The sequence below is a fragment of the Muscardinus avellanarius genome, assembly GCF_963383645.1.
Source record: "Muscardinus avellanarius genome assembly, chromosome: 9".
In the NCBI taxonomy this organism is placed as follows: domain Eukaryota; kingdom Metazoa; phylum Chordata; class Mammalia; order Rodentia; family Gliridae; genus Muscardinus; species Muscardinus avellanarius.
The window spans coordinates 29,765,087-29,786,191 of NC_137795.1; the positions used below are offsets into that span (position 1 = coordinate 29,765,087).

The window sequence follows — 21,105 nt, forward strand, 5'->3', positions numbered from 1 at the left end:
CCATGAATGTCCTGGCTCAAACCAATGCCTTGAGCTACTCAGATTCACTGTTTCTCGGAAAAAGTCAGCACGGGGCTGGCTGAATCCATACTGCCTAATGTTCTAAGTGAGCAAAACTCCCAGCAAGCAGAGGAAGCCATCAGAGAGCCAGACACAAAAAAGCAGGCACGTGGACCGAACAGGAGCACAGCACCAGCAAAGCACAAGGGTGACACTTGTGCTACAGGTGCCTACACTTTCTAGCGCAAGGACATGCCCTGGATTTCAGACTAACCTCCACCGATGGTATCACAAAGCTGAGCTACCTGCGTGAGCAACCTTGGACTCCCGTGGGCTTCCCGATCACTGTCCATGTGGATTCTGTCAACAGGAAAAAGCTTTGGATGGCAACAGGAAAAGGCTTTGGATGCTAGCAAAATGTTGTAACTAAAATAATATTTTTAATATGACCAGTGTTTTCATAGAGTATATGCCTTGTATGTTTAAGGCCTTAAAAGTGCTATTTGAGTGTGGTGGCACACACCTGTAATCCCAGTACTTGGGAGGCTGACACAGAAGGACTACAGGTTCAAAACCAGCCTCAGAAACTTAATGAGGCCCTCAGCAACTGAGACCCTATTTAAAAAAAAAAGATAGGGTTTGGGTATATTTCAGAGAAAGAATACCTCTGGGTTAAACCCCCACTACCATTAAATAACTAAATAAATAGTACTATTATCACATGTTCCAGGTGAGAAAACTGAGTTGTGGAGAGAGGTAACTTGCCCAAATTCATATGACAGAGCTAGGATTTGTTTACTTTTTATTTATTTTATTTCTTTTTTTTTCCTGTGCGTCTGTAATGGTTTTTAAACTTTTACTGGTGCATTATAGTCTCATATCATAATGTAGTTCATTATGATAGTTGTATGCATGCACAGAGCACTTGGTGGGCTTTCCCCAGCTCACTCCCCACTCCCCCTTACCCCATACAGGGTATAGCCTGGCACTAGTATTCTCATGTATGAAGTCCCTCTGGTACCCCAATTACTCCCTAGCTTCTACATATTAGAGAAAACATAAGACTTTTGGGGACTGGCTAATCTCACTTAGCATAGAAGGTCCTCCAGGTCCTTCTATTTTCTTGCAAATGACATTATTTTATTCTTGATTGCTGAGTAGAATTCCATTGTGTGTATACCGCATAATATTGTAATCTATTCATCTGTTGATGGATACCTAGGTTGGTTCTATGATTTGGTTATTATGAATTGAGCTACAAAACAGGGTCTCACTGAGTTGCTGTGAGCCTCAATAAGCTGCTTCGAATCTACGATTCTCCTGTCTCAGCTTCCCAAATGTGTGTGGCCACACCTGGCAAGAGCCAGGACTTAAATCCAGGCCCTCCAGCACCTGGTCCACGCTTCACTGTGGAGCCTCATTTCCTGGCTAAGGTGCCATCGAAAGCTATGTCACCGCACGCCCCGTCATGCAAGGTTTGTCTTTCTCCAGTTTCAATTACCAGTGGTCAACTGCAGCCCAAAAATATTAAACAAAAATTAGATAAATGGACAGAGAATTTTTATCACATTATATTGTTATAATTGTTCTTTTTATTATTAGCTACCATTGTTACTCTTGCCATGCCTAATTTATAAACTAAACTTAATTATGGGTATGTATGCATAGAAAAATAAGTTTACATAGAAGCAGTATTGTCTGTGGTGTCAGGCATGCAGTGGGGGGTCTTGGATAAAAGGGAAATACTATATTTTGCTTTTTTTTTTGGTGGTACTGGGGATGGAACCCAGGGGCCTTCTATCTTCGGGCTACACTCCCAGATCTATTTTATATGTTTTATTTAGAAACAGAGTCTCTTAAGCCAGCAGTGGCTGGCTTCGAACCTGAACAATCCTCCTGTCTCAGCCTCCCACGCGCAGGGATTACAAGCGTGTGCCACCACGCCCGGCCAAATGTTTTGCTTTTTAGTATGGGCTTCTTAATATGACTATTACCATGCATCTTGTGTAAATATCTGCTATAACAGAAGACATCTCAAAATAATTAAACATATTTGAGGTGGCAGAAAAACTGTATACCAAGTTTTACGCCTTCTTAACAAAATGAAAAGGGAGAAAGCTTGTTCTCTTTCCTTAGGACAACATTAAGTGTCCCTTGAAACTTATTTAAAAAATACAGCTTCAGCCGGGTGTGGTGGTGCACGCTTGTAATCCCCGCCCTTGGGAGGCAGAGACAGGAGGATCGCACAGGTTCAAAGCCAGCGGCAATGGCTTAAGATACCCTGTTTCCAAATAAAAAAAGTATAAAAATAGGTCTGGGCGTGTAGCCCAGAGGTAGAAGGGCTTCCAGGAACCCCAGTACCACCAAAACAAAAACAAACAAACAAACAAACAAACCCAGCTTCATTATAAAAATGTCGCAAATGTTCCTATAAACTATACTCAATGAAAAAAAAACATAATGAAAATACTATACAAACAAAAATGTAAATCCAGCAGGGCGTGATGGTGCATGCTCGTAAACCCAGTATTCGGGAGGCTAAAACCAGAGGATAGCGGTTCGCAGAGAGCCTCAGCTACTTAGCGAGGCCCTTTGCAACTCAGTGAGACCTCTTTGAAAAGTTAAAAATCTAAAAAAAAAAAAAAAAAAATAGGACTGGGAAGCCAGGCCTGGTGGTGCACCCTCGTAATCCCAGCCTTTGGGAGGCTGAGACTGGAGGATAATGGTTCACTGACAGCCTCAGCTTCTTAGTGAGGCCCTCCGCAACTTAGTGAGAACCTGTTTCAAAATAAAGAATAATTTTTTAAAAATAGGGCAGGGGTGCCGGGCGTGGTGGCGCACGCTTGTAATCCCCGCGCTTGGGAGGCTGAGACAGGAGGATCGCGCAGGTTCGAAGCCAGACGCGCGCGCTGGCTTAGGAGACCCTGTTTCCAAAGTGAAAATGTAAAAATAGGTCTGGGAGTGTAGCCCGGAGGTAGAAGGGCTTCCAGGAACCCCAGTACCACCAAAAAGAAAAAAAAAAATAGGGCAGGGGTTGTAGCTCAGAGGTTGAATGTCCCTGAGTTCCAGACCCATCAAAAATAAATAAATAAAAAATAGGGCTGGGGGTGTAGCTTGGAGGTACAACGCCCTTGGGTTCCATCTCCAGTACTGCCCCCAAAAAAGCATTTAAATAAACCCATTCGGCCGGGCGTGGTAGTGCATCCTTGTAATCCCCGCGCTTGGGAGGCTGAGACTGGAGGATCGCACAGGTTCAAAGCCAGCCTCGGCTACTGAGTAAGGATCTCAGCAACTTAGTGAGACCCTGTTTCCAAATAAAGTATAAAATAGGTCTGGGAGTATAGCCTGCAGGTAGAAAAGCCCTGGGTTCCACCCCCAGTACCACAAAAAATAAATAAATAAATAAATAAATAAATAAATAAACAAACCCATTCTGTGTTTTTTTTCTGGTAACAACAATTGGAACCACAACAGAAACTGCTAAATATTTTAAAATCCTCTGGGTTAGCTGCTGCCTAGCAAAACGTAAATTATTAACTCTCTTCTTACAGCCATTACCCAATTGAGTTTGGGCTCCATGTAAATTCAAAAGTCAACACTGCTCATAGATTTAACAAAGAAGTGTAATGCAGCAGCGCTTGGGGAGCCTGTTTATTTCACAACACCCTTTTGTAAACACTTCTCATATTCCCTGCACCTGAAACAAGCCCAAAGCTCCCCAGCTGCATCTCGCCGTGCACACGGCTCTGGGCTGGTACTTAACACGAAAAGCCAAAGAGGAAAAGCGCAGAGAAAGTATTCTCTGGGGAGACTGTAAAGCCGGAAAGTAGTCAGAGAACTTTCAGCCTCTTAGTGTACATTATCATAATTATTCATTATTACAAATATGTAAAAATCACCTTCTAGAAGGAGAAGAAAGTTCATTGGCACATCTGGCTTTGCCACAGAACTTAGATTTTATAAAGGATATAGATGTTTTCTTTCATATCAACCTCAGAACATTAAAGACTGATTCCCACATTTCTGCTTCTAAATAGCCCACTTGAGATTTGAAGGTTTACTTTAATTTTCTTTTACTTTTCAATTTTATAATGTAATGCCGCTTTTCATACTTCTGCTGTTCTTGTCCAAACATATTCATATTTTTTCCTAGGTTTTTGTCTCTTACAAAGATGTTTAAAAATCTATGGATACCTTAATTATATGTATTTTACAATATCATAGTTTTCAAATACAGGGTAAATATTACTTATTTGAAATGCTTGGGACCAGAAATATTTGGTTATTTCAGACTTCTTTTTAAATTTTGGAACACCGCTACATACACAACATGATATCTTGAAGCATCAAGGTTTAAATACAAATTTCAGCTGGGCGTGGTGGCGCACGCTTGTAATCCCCGCCCTTGGGAGGCAGAGACAGGAGGATCGCGCAGGTTCGAAGCCAGCCGCGCGCGCTGGCTTAGGAGACCCTGTTTCCAAATAAAAATGTAAAAATAGGTCTGGGAGTGTAGCCCGGAGGTAGAAGGGCTTCCAGGAACCCCAGTACCACAAAAATAAATAAATAAATAAATAAATAAATAAATAAATAAATAAATAAATAAATAAATAAATACAAATTTCATATATAACTTACACACATAGCCTAAAGTAATTTTACCTGATATTTTCAATAGGATTGTACACAAAAGTGTTTCATGGAATAGAATTTTCCACCTTTGGAATCATGGTAGAGCTCAAAAAGTTTTAATTCCGGAGCATTTTAGATTTCAGATTTTTTATTTAATTAATTATTTTTTGTATTGGGTATTGAACTTAGGGGCATTCTACCTGTTAGCTACATCTTCCCAGTCTTTTCTTATCTTATATTTTGAAACAAATTCTCACTAAGTTGCTGAGTCTCATTAAGTTGTTGAAGAGTCTTGCTAAATTGCTGAGGATAGCCTTTAAATTTCTTTCTTTCTTTCTTTCTTCCTTCCTTTCTTTTTTCTTTCTTCTTTCTCTCTTTACTGGGAATTAAACCCAGGGGCATTTTACACCCCCAACCTTATTTTTTATTCTTTACATTGAGTCTCACTAAGTTGTGGAGGGCCTAAGTAGCTGAGACTGGCCTCAAAGCTGTGATCCTCCAGTCTCAGCCTCCTAAGTACTGAGATTACAGGTCTGTGCCACTGTACCCAGCTCAGATTTTTGGGTATGTTCAACCTATATATTGCCTAAGTTCTTTTCTAAACAGTCTTCTTACAGATTAGTGTATTTTCATGTAAATTTTAGAGAGCCATTTATTAGGGTTTTGGGGGGAGTGGGAGTTTAGTGAGGGTGGGCACTCTAGGTTTTGAAGTATTAAGGTATTATACCAGGGTAGGATAAAGCTTGGTGCCCTTCCTATGTGTTGGCCAAGAGCAGACATCACACCGTCATCTTCAGCAAGCAGCCTAAAAATATTTCTTCCTTGGGACCAACAACCATGGTCAGAGTTCCTCTACCCATACCGGCTAACATAACTTCTTCCCTAAAATAAACAAAGCTCCCGTTTTTCTTATGCCCTTACTCTTCCAGCTTCCCTTCATCACACGCCATATCAATACTCAAACTACCAGTCGGTCCAACTAACCTCAACACTTATTATGTGCCTGTTATCTGTAGGTGCTGCAGAAGGCAACCTTAAACCTTGCAAGAGCTGAAAGACAGTGCTCCACTGCAAAATTCATATGGGCAGGAGAAAATTGGATGCCTTCTCAGTGAGCACAGGACAAATATGTAGAGTTGTGTAGGATAAAATGGTTTAGAAAAATTAACTAGTGTATTTATTTATTTATTGTGGTATTGGGGATGGAACCCAGGGGCACTCTACCTCCAAGCTACACCCCCAGTCCTATTTTTTTAAATTTTGAAACAGGGTCTCATTGAGTTGCAAAGAACCTCACTAAAGTAGCTGAGGTTGTCCTCGAACCACAATCTTACAGTCTCAGCCTCCCAAATGCTGGGATTACAAGCCTGTGGAACCACGCCTAGCTACTAGTGTGCATTTCAGTGCACTCCAAATACATGGCTGTGAGAAGGAGAAGAAGAAAGACCTGCGTTAGAAAGGGAAGGCACGTCTGTGACTGAGACTTCACTCCCCATTCTTTCTTGCGATTGTTTATAAAAGCATGAAAGAAAATGAGTTTCGGCAACAGAAATATGATAGACTACTACTAAGACACTGAAAATAACACTGTCAAATTGTTATAAAAGCAAGAAAAATACTTATGATTCTTGGCTAAAAGGTTACAAAAAAAGATCAACATCTAGTCAAAGACAAAATAGTGGCAGTATTACATCCGATAGTAAAGGGACCTGAGAGATGAGATAACAGGTCATGTTATTTTATAACAACAGGCTGTATATTTTGGCCAACAGCATCTTGTTTTTCCCTACGAATTTAAAACCAAACAAAAAAGTACCGTTTGATCCTCCTCAGTTCCCCAGAATAAAATGCTCCCTGGAGGCCAGAGGACACGGGGAAGCTTCAGCATCATCGGCTGAGCCATTTGAATTTGAAGCTCAAACAATATCTTTTAAAAATTCATCTCCTTCGTTGTTTTGCATTGCTATTCTCAACAAATTGTGCTCATGACCCCCAACTGTGTTTCTCTGGATAGCAGACAATCAATTTCTCTTTGGGGCTGACACCTGATTATTTATTTACACTTGACCTGCAGTTCTCTTCTTTTACACGCAAGCTTCACACAGCATTCCCATTCTCCACATTACAAAGTTTTAGTTTGGGGGAGCTATCAATATGCTTCTCTTTTATGCAATTCTTTTTTTTTTTTTTAAATTGGTATAGGGGATGGAACCCAGAGGCATTCTACCTCCAAGTTATACCCCTGGCCCGATGTTATTTCTTAATTTCTTATTTAGAAACAGGGTCTAAGTTGAAGAGGGCCTCACTAAGTTGCCAAGACTGGCTTCAAACCTGCGATCTTCCGGTCTCAGCTTTCTAAGTGCTGGGATTACAGGTATGTGCCACTATGCCATGCCCGGCTTCTTTTATTCAATTTTTAAGACACATATACTATATTTAATCAATTTTGTGACAAAATAATTCATTCATATTTTCACAACTCTGAAATTACATGACACAATCAATGGAATCATAATTAGTTGGCAACATTTTTTTCTTTATTGACACATAAACAATGATGTGTCTGATAATCAATGATGTCTTATACCTGATCAAATTAGTACAGAAACTGCTACTTGCTTCAGAGTAACAAAGTAGCAGGTGAAGCCAACATATGTAAACAATGGTACAAAAGAAAAAAGAAATTCTGAATTAACAGGCATTTTTCACATTTTACTAAGGTTAATGTTGAGCCAGTATTTCACTGGCCAGTCCAAACTTGCCCTAAAGGTACGAGAGCTCAAACACTGTGGATGCCAGAAGAAAAAAAAAAAAAATCAGTGGTTAACATACTAAACTTCATTATTCAACCATGCATTATTCAAAGTTTGTGTTTCAGAGAGCTGGATTTGAAGGGAATGCAACTAACCAGGTTAATATTTCACCTGGATCAGAGCAGAATGTGCTTACCCCTTCCACCTAGCAATCCCAGTTATTCAGAAGTGAAACGCTGCCAGGGGAGCATCCTCGGAACTAACCTTAAATGCAGCTTCCAACCCATGGCAGTTGCAGAAACCGTCACAAAGAATGGTCCCGAGCCTTCTGTCAAAATCCAGAATCTTGGACTTAAATGCAACATAGTCATTTTCGAACTCCTATAAAATTCAAAGTAAAATAATAGGTTTACAAAAAAGAAATCCAAGAGTGAAAACAGCAATGACATTTAATTGATCTCTCTGTCTCTCTTTCTCTCTTTCCCTCCCCCCCTCCAGTCTGTATCAGAATGAATTTATTTTTCATAGCAGGATTCCAAGGAAGATCATGAAACAGTATACTCTACCATGCAAGTGGCTACCTTGTGGGACATGGCATGTTCACAGTCCTTTTTGCTGGTTTCTCAGATCCCAACACCAGAGTGTTGACCCACACAGTCACCATGAGTATCGATGTGTCTCGTTTCTCCCAGCCCATTTTGATTTTAAATAAAAAGTACAGCTTGGTACAGAAAAAAGAATCTCGCCTTATTATAACTTTAGTCCATTTGTAAACCTGAATAGGAAGTATTGCCTGCTTTTTTTCAAGAAGCAGATATACCCTCCTAGGAAGTACTACTTCTTTAGGTGAGAACTAAAATACACGAGTGCATAAGAATACGTTGTCAGTGGTACAGAAGAAACAGAGGTACTGAGAGCTCCGCCACTCCTTATTAATGTGCACTGAACCACACCCAGTTTTCTCCTAGTACCAAGCCACATGATCAGAATGAAGGAAGCGGTGCATCTTCATGCTGCCCCAGGAATGAAGGAACTAATGCGCTCACACCCAGAAGAGCACGCTGAGGGCTCGCCACGTCGGGAAGGCCTGGGGCTCCTTGTAACCTCCACCTCGGCTAGAACAGAGACAATGGCAGCTGCCACTCATTCAGCTCCGTTTAAACACCTCACAGTGTTAACTCTCACAACCATGTAAGACACGGCTAATATTTTTCCATGTTATACATGACAAAAGAAACCCCCAAAATTATACTTTTCCTGTATGTGGTACCGGGAATGAAACCCAGGGTGCATTCTACTTCCAAGCCATACCCAGCCCTATTTCTTTATTTCTTATTTTGAAACAAGGTCTCGCTTAAGTTGTGGGGGACCTTCTAGCTGCCAACCTGTGATCCACCTATCTCAGCCTCCCAAGTACCGGGATTTCAAGCATGTATCACAATGCCCAGATAAATTATAATAATTTGTTTAAGAATACACTCTTGGAAGCTGGGTGTGCTGGCACATGCTTATAATCCCAGCATTTGGGAGGCTGAGACGGGAGGATGAGGTTGAAGGCCAGCCTCAGCTTCTTAGTGAGACCCTTTGCAACTCAGTGAGACCCCGTTTCAAAATAGAACATAAAAAAATAGGGCTGGAGAGTTATAGCTCAGAGATAGAATGCCCCTGGGTTCCATCCCCAGTACTGCAAAAAAAAAAAAAAGAATACATTCGTGGTAGATCTGCCTCATAAGCCCATATTCTTAACCATGTAAGATGCTGTTCCTAACAAGGAATGTGTCTGAATGTTCGTGTTCCCCCAAATTCCTATTAAGAAGTGGGGCCTTTAAGAGGTGATGGGTAGGTAGGGTGGACAGATCCCTTGGGATAAATGGGGTTAGTGCCCTCAAACAGAGGCTAATCCCAGTACTGGGAGGCTAAGACAGGAGGTGGTCGTAGGTTCTAGGACAGCCTCAGCAATTTATCAAGACCCTGTTTCACAATAAGAAATTTAAAAAATGGCTGGGAGTGCATCTTGGAGGTAGAATGCCCCTGAGTCTAATCTCTAATACCAAAAATAAAATAAAATAAAATAAAGAGGCCTGACAGAGACCCCTGGTCCACCCACCATGTAGGGACACCGGAAGAAGTTGCTTATAAACCAAAGAGCAGCCTTCAGCAGGCATTGACCCTGCAGATGCCTTGAGCTTAAACTTCCCAGTCTCCAGAACTATGAGAAATAAACCCCTGTGTTTATGGCCACCTGATTTATGCTATTTTGTTACATCAGCCTGAACTGACCAAGACAGTGTCTTACACTAATTGCATACACGCCAGGAGACAGGGTGCAATGGCCAAGTTCTAGAACACTCTGTGCCGAGCCCCATACTGCTGTATTTAGCACCAAGAGGAAGTCTCCACTCCTGAATTATACCAAGCAGTCTCTCCCTTCAGGATCACTGACTTTCAAAAGTAAACACAACTGCCCAGCAAGTTTCAACAAGCCCAACGAATCCCTCTTCTCTGTGTGGCAACAAAGGGCCTGCAGTTTACAATCCTCAAACATTACTTAAGGCTGAGAGGTAAGTAACAGCTCAGGAGAGAAACACATGCTAATCCCCATCTCAGCTCTGTCTTCCTTTCCATAAACACCCACTCCTTGTTCTTAGAAACAAATTTAGAACTTGCAGTGACCTTGCTCTAAGAAGTCGCAAAGTGGTTGTTCACGTTTCTTGTAAAAATCTGAGCTGGTCACCCTCTCTCCAAAGCTGCTCCTGTGTGTACACCCAAGAGAAACCTGAGCAACCCTTCTGACTGCCGTCTCCGCAGGTGCTGCACATCTCCGCTGGCCTCTTGACTCTGCCCTGTCCTCTGTCTCTCTGGTCACTGCCTCGCTGGGTCACCATCATCGTTTGTTGGGTCACTGCTAGCCACTGTCTTCTCTGCACCCAGACTTCTCTGATTCATCACCCAAACTGCAGCCTGAGTTGTCTTTCTAAAATAGAATTCCACTGAGCTTGGTGATGCATGCTTGTAATCCCAGCATTTGGAGGCTGAGACAGGAGGACCCGGGTTCATGGACAGCCTCAGCTACTCACTGAGGCCAGTGAGACTCTGTTTCAAAACAAAGAATAAAAAAATAGGGCTGGGGGTATAGGTCAGAGGTAGAATGCCCCTGAGTTCCATCCCCAGTACTGTAAAATATAAAAATAAAAAATAAAATAAAATAGAATTCCTACATCACTCTTTTATTAATAATCCTTTCATCTCACTTCAGAATCCTGAATGTCCTGACATAAAATCCCAAAGTCTTGGCATAATCTACAAGGCGCTGTGTGGACAGACCCTTACGTACTGTTCCTAACTGTCCTGCCACTTAAGATCGGGCCACATATGTCCCCTCTCTGCCCACCCATCCCTCAATTTCACCCTTATGTGCTTAATCTCTACTGATGTAACAGGCCTCAGTTTATGTTCAGGCCTGGAAGAGAACCCTTTGCAGATTCCCTCATGGCGCTGTTCTTCATATACAACACTATAAAACACTACCTATCTTAAAAATCTACAAGCCTAGTGGCCAGGTTTCATTTTAACAATTACAATACTAATATTCTATAGGTTTTCCAGCACAGAACTGTTTCTCAATAAATATAAATGGAAGCCGGGCATGAAGGCTCACACCTGTAATCCCAGTACATGGGATTATATTACTGAAAATGGAGGATTTCAGGTTGAAGGACAAGTTTAGAAACTCAGCTGATAACTTCAAAAACTTAGGAAGACTTTGTTTCGAAGTAAAAACTAAAAAGGGTTGAGGGTATAGCTTGAAGGTACTCCTGGGTCCGATACTTGATGCCAAAAACAGAAAAAAAATTTTTTTACTTGAGAATAAATGATTAGCTCATATTATTCAACCTCTGGGCTACACTCCCAGACCTATTTTAAATTTTGGAAACAGGGTCTCACACCAGCGCGACTGGCTTCGAACCTGCGCGATCCTCCTGTCTCTGCCTCCCAAGCGCAGGGATTACAAGCGTGTGCCACCACACCCGGCCTCATATTATTCAAGAATCATCAGCTGGGCGTGGTGGCACACGTTTATAATCCCAGAATTCGGGAGGCTGAGACCGGAGGATCGTGGTTCGCAGACAGCCTCAGCTACTTAGTGAGGCCCTTTGCAATTCAGTGAGATCCGGTTTCAAAATAAAAATAAAAAATAGTGCAAGGGGTGTAGCTCGGAGGTAGAATGCCCCTGGGTTCCTTCCCCAGACCCGCCCCCCCCAAAAAAAAATCATCATAAAAGCATTTCAACATTCTGAAAACTACAATATTGCCTTTATTAGCACCATGGGAAGCCACTGAAGGGTGGGGTTTTTTGTTGGCTTTTTTTGGGATATTTGCTCTACTGAGGATTGAGTATTCTACCTCTGAGCTACACCCCTAGCCCTATTTTTTATTCTTTATTACAGGTATACACTACTGCACCTGGTTTTCCATTGAGACATTTAATAGACTAATAAAAATTAGCATGTTCAAAGCCATCCTCAAACCTACTCTTGGCCATCTTCTCCAGCTCATTAAATATGCCACTCATTAAATGCCTGACATTTAATGTCAGGCATTGAAACAGGGTCTCACTTGGGCCAGGCGTGGTGGCGCACGCTTGTAATCCCCGTGCTTGGGAGGCAGAGACAGGAGGATCATGCAGGTTCAAAGCCAGCCGCGCTGGCTTAAGAGACCCTGTTTCCAAATAAAAATATAAAAGATAGGTCTGGGAGTGTAGCCCCGAGGTAGAAGGGCTTCCAGGAAAACCCAGCACCACCAATAAAAAAAAAAAAGAAGAAGAAACAGGGTCTCACCAAGTTGTAAAGGACCTCACTAAGTAGCTGAGGCTGGCTGTGAACCTCAATCCTCCTGCCTCAACCTCCCAAGTACTTGGATTACAAACGTGCATTGAAGGCTTTTAATTAGAGAAAAGCCATGTAAAAGGTACTTGAGCTGCTCTGTGGGGAACAGACTGATGAAGCCCAGACAGGCCAGAGGGAGCAGCTTGAGCCCAGTGCTATAATCCAGGTAAGAAGTGAGTTGTGGATATGGTTCAGGTATATCTGAAAAAAATCGGACGCTTACTGTGAAGAAATGTGTGAGCTTACAAATGACTCCAAGGTTTACCACTAAGTGGCCAATTTGTGGCATTTAATGAGCTGAGAAGATGGCCAAGAGTAGGTTTGAGGATGGCTTTGAACATGCTAATTTTTATTAGTCTATTAAATGTCTCAATGGAAAACCAGGCACAGTAGTGCACACCTGTAATCTCAGTACTTGGGAGGCTATGAAAGAAGGGTCACAATTCTGAGGGCAGCCTCAGAAACATACCAAAAACATTGCTTCCAAATAAAAAAAAATCAAAAGGGGCGTGGGCGAAGAATAGAAAAAGACTGTGGGTGCAGGGAGACTGCCCCAAGGTTTTATCCTTGATACCACTGAAAAACTAAAATTATAAATGTGTGGCCCAACCAGGCACAGTAGCACATGCCTGTAATCCCAGCTACTCAGGAGACTGAGGCAGGAGGATCACAAGTTTGAGTACAGCCTGGGCAATTTAACAAGACCCTGTCTCAAAATATAAAATAAAAAGGTCTGGGGGAATAATTTAGGTAGGGTTCCCCTAAATTGAACTCCTAGTACCACACACAGAAAATAATCTCAGCAGAGATGATGAGAAGCAGTTGAATATATGTAGTGCCATGTGTTCAAGAGTTAGGAAGGCCCTTCACTGTTAAGTATAATATGCTTGCCGGGCGTGGTGGCGCACGCTTGTAATCCCCGCGCTTGGGAGGCAGAGACAGGAGGATCGCACAGGTTCGAAGCCAGCCGCGCGCGCTGGCTTAGGAGACCCTGTTTCCAAAAATGAAAATGTAAAAGTAGGTCTGGGAGTGTAGCCCGGAGGTACAAGGGCTTCCAGGAACCCCAGTACCACCAAAAAAAAAAAAAAAAAAAGTATAATATGCTTTAGGTTTTTGCTAAGTGTTTTCATCAAGCTCTATAAAGCTGGCATTTTTTAATAAAATCCTGTATTCCTGTCTTTCTGAGGTTTTTTGCATGAATTGTGTTGAGTTTGGTCAAATTTGTTTTGTACATTAACATAATCATAAAATTTTTCTTCTTTGGACTGTTAACATAGGAATTACATTGAAAACTATGAATACTGATCTCAAAATAAAATATTGAACCAGCCTTAAATTCCTAGAGAAAAATTCCAGCTGTATGCGTCAATTTTTTTTTTTAATATTGGTGGGAATGTGGACTGGTAGAGCCATTATAAAAAAAAGTCTGGAGCTTCCTAAAGAAGTCAAAAATAGAGCTACCCTATAACCCCATGTTTCTTCTTCTGAGTACCTACTCAAAGGGATGAAATCATCTCATAAAGGTTCTGTGCTCTTAAATTCACCACAGTATTTCTTACAACACCAACTGTAAAGAAACAATTTAAGTTTTGGACAACAGACAGGTGGATAAACAAGTCAGATATTTTTTGTGTGTGCATGTGTGTGTGTATATGTGTATGTATGCACATATACACACACATGCATATACACAAACACAAAGTAATATTATTGAGTTTTTAAAAAGAGATACTGCTATTTACTGCAATATAAACATAAAAGACATTAAGCTAAGTAAAATATGTAAGACACATAAAGGAAAAAATCTGTATGATCTCACATATATGTGGAATTTGAAACAAATATATGGAGACAGAGAATAAAACAGTGGTTATGGTGGGGTGGGAAGTGCTGAGAAGTAGGTCAATGGATATCATATAGCAAATATATAGGATAATCATGGTAAAATCATACTGTATTTGGAAGTTTTTAGTGTGTGTGTGTGTGTGTGTGTGTGTGTGTGTGTGTGTGTGTGTTACTGGGGATTGAACCCAGGGACATTCTACACCAAGTTACCACTCCACTCCCAGCCATATTTTTATTCTTTTTTTTTTTTTTTTTTTTTTTTTTTGGTGGTATTGGGGATGAAACCCTTCTACCTCCGGGCTACACTCCCAGACCTTTTTTTTTTTTTTTTAATTTGGAAACAGGGTCTCTTAAGCCAGCAAAGCTGGCTTCGAACTTGTGCAATCCTCCTGTCTCCACCTCCCAAGAGCGGGGAATACAAGCGTGCGCCACCACGCCTGGCTTTATTCTTTATTTTGAAACAGGGTCCCACTAAGTTGCAGAGGGCCTCACTAAGTAACTGAGGCCATTCGTGAACTACAATCCTCCTGTCTTAGCCTCCCAAGTTCTGGGATTACAAGCATATGCCACCACACCCGGCTCTATATTTGGAATGTTTGTGTAATAGATTTTACCTGCTCTTGTCATACAAAAAAGAACTTTGTGAGATAGATATATTCATCTGTTTCACTAAGGTAACCTTTTTATTCCTTTTATGTATCCTATAATATGTTGTAAACTTCAAAAAATATAATAAAGTTTATCTTCAAGAATAAAAATAAAATTAAAACCTTCAAAAAGTAGTCCTTTAAGCTGGGCATGGTAGTACATGTATGAAACCCCAGTACAAGGAGGACCAAAGGAGGACAGCTTCAGTAATTTAGCAAGGCCCCAGCACCTTAGTGAGTCCCTGCTTAAAATAAAAAATTAAAAGGACAGGGCATGTAGATTGGAGATAGACTGTCCCTGGGTTGAATCCCAGTATACAAATTTTAAAAAATAGTCTATATTTGTCAATAACTTGTTAAGGATTTATGAGGGCTAGTGATGTACAGTTTTCCGCTTTTTGCATTAATCTGGCCTTCACCCACTACTCCTCTTCCTCATACATAATACTGAGATTGGTTTTGATAATTTCACATAGGTATATAACATCAATATAAGAATTAAAATATTTATAGTGTTATTCAAATTATCTATTTTAGGTAAATTGTAGTAGCTTCCAGTTTTTTAGATATTGGTTTATTTAATCTAAGCTGTCAAATTATAAGTGTGCAGGTTCTTTTTTGTATTTTGGCACTCCCTATTATTTATTTGATGTCTAAAGAATATGCAGTGGTGCACACTTTTATTTCTGATATTGGCAAATTTGTCTTCTGTTTCTTTATAGTTTTATTAGAGCTTTGTCCTTTCATAGAACCATTCATTACTTTTTTTATGGTTCTAGGGATAGAACCCAGGGGCCTTCTACCTCCGAGCTATACCCCCCAGCCCTATTTTTTTATTCTTTATTTGGAAACAGGGTCTCACTGAGTTGTGAGGGTCATCACTAAGTAGCTGAGGTTGATTCATTAATTTTTGTTTTTGTTTTGTTGCTTTCTATTAAGTTGCTTTTCACTTTACAATGAAGTTATGCCCCTGATTTAGTCAGCTTTGTCATCACTGTGCCAAAATATCTGACAAGCACAACCTAAAGGAGGAAAGATTAGGAGCTCATGATTTCAGAGGTTTCAGGGTAAGTCCATGAACACAGGGCTCTCTGGCAGGAACTACACGACCTGCCACAGAGCATGGCAGAGTAGTAAAAAGCTCAGCTCCTGGCAGCCAGGAAGGAGAGGGGTGGGCTAAGGGGGAAATACAGTCCCCAAGGCCACATACCCCAGGGACCCACCTCCTCCAGACACCCTTGTTTCCAAACCTTTCTGAATTGCTTAACACATGAGCTTTGGGGGACATTTTAATGCCAAACCATAGTAGTTCCAATAATCTTATCATAAGGTAAAAATAGACTTCCGGGAAGATGGCGACCGAGAAAAGCGGGGCTTAAGAGCCCCGCTAACAACAAATATCCATTACCACAAAATCAGCGCCTTTCAAAGCCAGAAAACAACATCACCAGAGAAACAAAAAAAATCACCAGGCTCCAGAGAGAAAGCAGACTGAGAACAGAGCCACAGAGGAGATCCTCACGCCCGAGGACGCGGCAGACGCGGCAGCAGCGCCATACTGCCGGCGAATTAACGGGACGGCCACAGCAAGCCGAGGGGAGCCGCTGTGGAACAGCCAGGCGGGATTTCTCGGCGCAGAGGACATCTAAAGCTCCCAGTGTCTGAGCTCAGCACACGCTGCAGGGATTCAGAGTGGAAATCAAAACCAAGAAAAAAAAAAACGCCAGCCCAACAGCCGAGGGCGTAACAGCGGCGTCATATTGCCACCGGCGGCAGCAGCACCGAATTCACTACAGCTACATCTGCATACTCAAGAACAGTGAGTCAAATTGCGGGCCACAGCGGAGAAATCCCAGTACTGTACTCACTGGGACTTGACCCAGTGGGAGAGGGGCGGTGGCAGTGATATCACACCATAGGAGAACGTGCAACCTGGCACCCCCCACGGTCTAAAACAGCCTCTATCGACCCTCTGGGTCGGAGACTCTGTGATACAACCCAGTAAAGGAGTAGTGGGGTCTGAGATACTATTGACTCGAGATCCAGAGCACCTTAAGTGAAGTCATAGTGACCCAAGGGAAGAACCCAGAGAAGGCACAAACTTCCGAAATCATGGGAAAGAGGAATAATACTGGAGCAATAAATGCTCACAACCCCACAACATCAGAACCCGATAAAACTGAAAATCAGAGATTTCTAGAAGATCAAATCAGGAAAATAACTGTAGAAATAATAGAGGTGCTTCGAAAAGAACTCAGAGAGAGGCAAAAAGAGATAAAGGATGCAATTAATGAAGTAAAGGCCTCAATTCAAAGCACAAACAACCGATTAGAACACATGGAGAACAGAATCTCGCTCTTAGAAGATGATCATTCCAAAAATGAACGCATAGTTTCTAATCTAGGAAAAAATATCCGACAGCAGGAATCTGATATTGAAGAAATATGGGCCCATTTTAAGAGAGCTAACCTAAGAATAATTGGAACAGAGGAGGGAAAAGAAAGTGAAACTAAAGGGATCAACAATCTCTTCAAGGAAGTAATAGCAGAAAATTTTCCAGACATAGAGCAAGAGGTCGATACGCAGGTCCAGGAAACTTATAGAACTCCCTTTAGACAGGATCGGAGAAGAGGATCCCCACACCACATAATTGTCAAAATGACCAATGTGGAAGCCAAGCAGAGAATCTTAAAGGCAACAAAAACAAAGGGCCAAGTGACATTCAGAGGCAAACCAATTAGAATCACTCCAGACTTCCCAAACCAAGTTATGAGAGCCAGAAGGGCTTGGAGTAACATATTCCCAATTTTGAAAGAAAACAACTTCCAGCCAAAAATTTCCTACCCAGCAAAACTTTATATCAAATTAGATGGAGAAATAAGAAGCTTCCATGACAAACAGAAACTGAAGGAATTTATGTCTTCAAAACCAGCACTAGAGAAAATACTCAAAGAGATTAACTACAAAGAAGAAATAGGTAACACACATCAGAACCAGAGAAACAAGATTTTCCATCCAACAGACAACTAAGATTGGTTATCTGTGGAGATTCATTATTTATGTTAGTCTGTTACCTATCTGTAAAGGGTATTGTTTGCCTTTATTGTTGTTAATTTTTAGGATTTCTAGTTGGAATATTAATATACCTTCAGATATAGCATTTGGAAATATTTTATCCCATTCTATTAGTAACTGTTAACTCTGTTTACATTGTCTTTGGATATACAATATGTTTTTTATGTTTTAGGGAGTTTGTATACTCTTCTGTTGCCTGTGCCATTGAAATCATAACCAAGAAATCACTGCCAATTTCAATGTTGTGAGGTTTTATGACCCAGATTTTCTCCTAAAAGTTTATAGTCTTAAGATTTATATTTAGGTCTTTTATGTATTTTGAGTTAATATTTGTATATGGGATTAGGTAAGGGTCCAATTTTATTCTTTTCCATGTAATTATTATTTTTCAACAATATTTAGTTAAAAGATTATTATTTCTACCACCAAATGTTCGTGGAAACCTTGTCAAAAATAACTTGACAATATAGGGAAGAATTTAGGTCTAGGCTTTTATTTAACTCCAATGGTTTATATATCTGCCTTTAGAATAGTACTACACTGTTTCAATTATTGTAGCTTTATATGGTTTGAAATCAGAAAATATATATCTTCTAGCTTTGTTCTTTTTCAAGATCGTGTGGGTACCTAGAGTCCATATTCCATATTAGAATAGATTTTTTTTCTGAAAAATAAATATATAAATATATGATAGTTTCACCTAAAAAATAGAAAAAAATAGATTCTCTGGTAAGAAAGAAAGCAAAAAGAAATATTGAAATGTTATCTTTAAGTCATCAAAAGCTTGGTATCAGACAAATGAAACTGTTATGTGAGATTATCATTTTTAATTTTGGATAAATTGCTATAATACTAGATATCAACTACTAAGCCAAGCATAGGAGGGGGGGATAGGGAGAGAACGGGGTGGGGATCGGGTGGGGGCTGACTGAGCAATGTGTGCATGTATGTCTACAAAAGTATGTATCCCACTATGATGTATGAATACAGTGCACCAATTAAAAATAAATATAAAAAAATAAGGTAAAAATACCAAAAGTTAAAAATACATTTACTACACCTAACATACCAAACACCCTGCGCTTGGGAGGCAGAGACAGGAGGATCGCACAGGTTCAAAGATAGCCTCGCTAGCTTAAGAGACCCTGTTTCCAAATAAAAAATATATTAAAAAATAGGTCTGGGAGTATAGCCCGGAGGTAGAAGGGCTTCCAGGAACCCCAGTACCACAAAAAAAAAAAAAAGAATGGGATAATATATTGGCATATTGTATCTGATAAGGGATTAGCATCCAGACTCTACAAAGAACTCCTACAGCTCAATGACAAAACAAACAACCCAATTCAGAAACTGGCCAACAACCTTAATAAGCATTTCTCCAAAGAAAGAAAAATAACCGCATGAAAAATACTCAGCATCACTAATCAGTGAGAGAAACACAAATCAAACTGCAATAAGATATTACTTCACAGACATTAGATGGCTATTCTCCAAAAAAATGAAAAAATAACAAGTGTTGGTGAGGCTTCGGTGACAATGGGGCCCTTATGTATTGCAGATGGGAAGGAAAATAGTTCTACGTCTGAGAAAACAGTTTGCCAATTCCTCAAAAATTTAAATACAAGGCAGCTGAGCGTGGTGGCACATACCCGTAATCTCAGTACTTGGGAGGACTGTAAGTTTGATATCAGCCTCAGCAACTTAGCAAGACTCTCAGAAACCTAGCAAGAACTTGTCTCAAAATTAAAAAAATAAGCTGGGCGTGGTGGCACACGCTTGCAATTCCAGCATTTGGGAGGCCGAGACAGGAGGGTCCCAGTTCAAGGACAACCTCAGCTACTTAGTGAGGTACTTTGTAATTCAGTGAGACCTCGTTTCAAAATAAAGAATAAAAAATAGGACTGAGGGTGTAGCTCAGAGGTACATTGCTCCTGGGTTCCATTCCCAGTACTGGAAAAAAAAAAAAAAGGTCAGAAGTGTAGCTCAGAAATAGAATGTACCTGGGTTCTATACACAGCATCAAAAAAGAAAGAAAGAAAGAAAGAAAGAAAGAAAGAAAGAAAGAAAGAAAGGAAGGAAAAGAAAAGAAAGTGGCACACAAAATTATCATATGATCCAGCAATTTCTGATATCACATATACTTTCACCTCAGTGTTCTCAACAGCATCATTCATGATGGCCAAAAGGTTAAAAGCAATCCAGGAGACCCAAGTACCCACCCAAAAACAACATGTAAAATGCGATATATACATACGATAGAATATTAAATTCAACCTTTAAAAAACGCACATGCCACAACATCAATGAGATTGAAGACACTGAGCTAAGTGAAATGTGCCAATCTCAGAAGGACAAATATTATATTCCACATATGTGAGGTGCCCAGAATAGTCAAATCCATAGAGAGAGAAAGTAAAATGAAGGTTTCCAAGGAAGGGGAAAGTGAGGAGTTACTATTTAATGAGAAGACAATTACTATCTAAAATTATGATAAAGCTCTGGAATTAGATAGCAGTAATGATTTTACAACATTGTGAGAGTATTTAATGTCTGAATGGTACAATTAAAATGATTTATTTATTTATTTATTTATTTGGTGGTACTGGGGTTCCTGGAAGCCCTTCTTCCTCTGGGCTACACTCCCAGACCTATTTTATATTTTTGAAACAGGGTCTCTTACACCAGCACGGCTGGCTTCGAACCTGCGCGATCCTCCTGTCTCCACCTCCCAAGCGCGGGGATTACAAGCGTGCGCCACCACGCCCGGCTCTAAAATGATTTAAATAGTAATTTTTAGCTGGATATGGTGGCAGACACTTGTAATCCCAGTACTTGGCTGAGACAGGAGGATTTGCCCAGCCTCAGCTACAAAGGGGAGGCCCTCTACAACTTAGTGAAACAGTTTCAAAATAAAGAATAAAACATAGGGCTGGGGGTATAGCTGAGAGGCAGAATGCCCCTGTGTTCCATCCCCAGTACCATAATCCATCAATCATAGTAAATTTTATGTAATGTATACTTTGTTACAGTTTTTTTGTTTTGGTTTTATGGTTGTTGTTTTTTTTTTTTTTTTTTTTTTGGCAGGGGTTGTTTTTTGGTGGTACTGCAGGTGGAACCCAGAGGCTTTCTACCTCCGGGCTATTCTCCCAGACATATTTTATATTTTATTTGGAAACAGTGTATCACTAAGATGCTGAGAGCCTCACTAAGTAGCTGAGGCTGGTTTCCAACCTGTGCAATCCTCCTGTTTTAGCTCCCAAGAATGAGGAT

General features: G+C 40.6%; 1 protein-coding gene across 2 annotated transcripts in view; it reads right to left on the reverse strand.

The window, feature by feature from the left end:
- DNAH11 (dynein axonemal heavy chain 11) overlaps positions 1-21,105 on the reverse strand; it is a gene marked incomplete at its 5' end in the record, with an annotated part of 386,720 nt that overhangs the window by 339,535 nt on the left and 26,080 nt on the right. For both annotated transcript variants that reach the window (XM_080701838.1, XM_080701837.1), the window contains one exon: positions 7,647-7,763. In XM_080701838.1, coding sequence (XP_080557964.1) covers positions 7,647-7,763 — 117 coding nt within the window. The remainder of the gene's footprint in view (positions 1-7,646; positions 7,764-21,105) is intronic.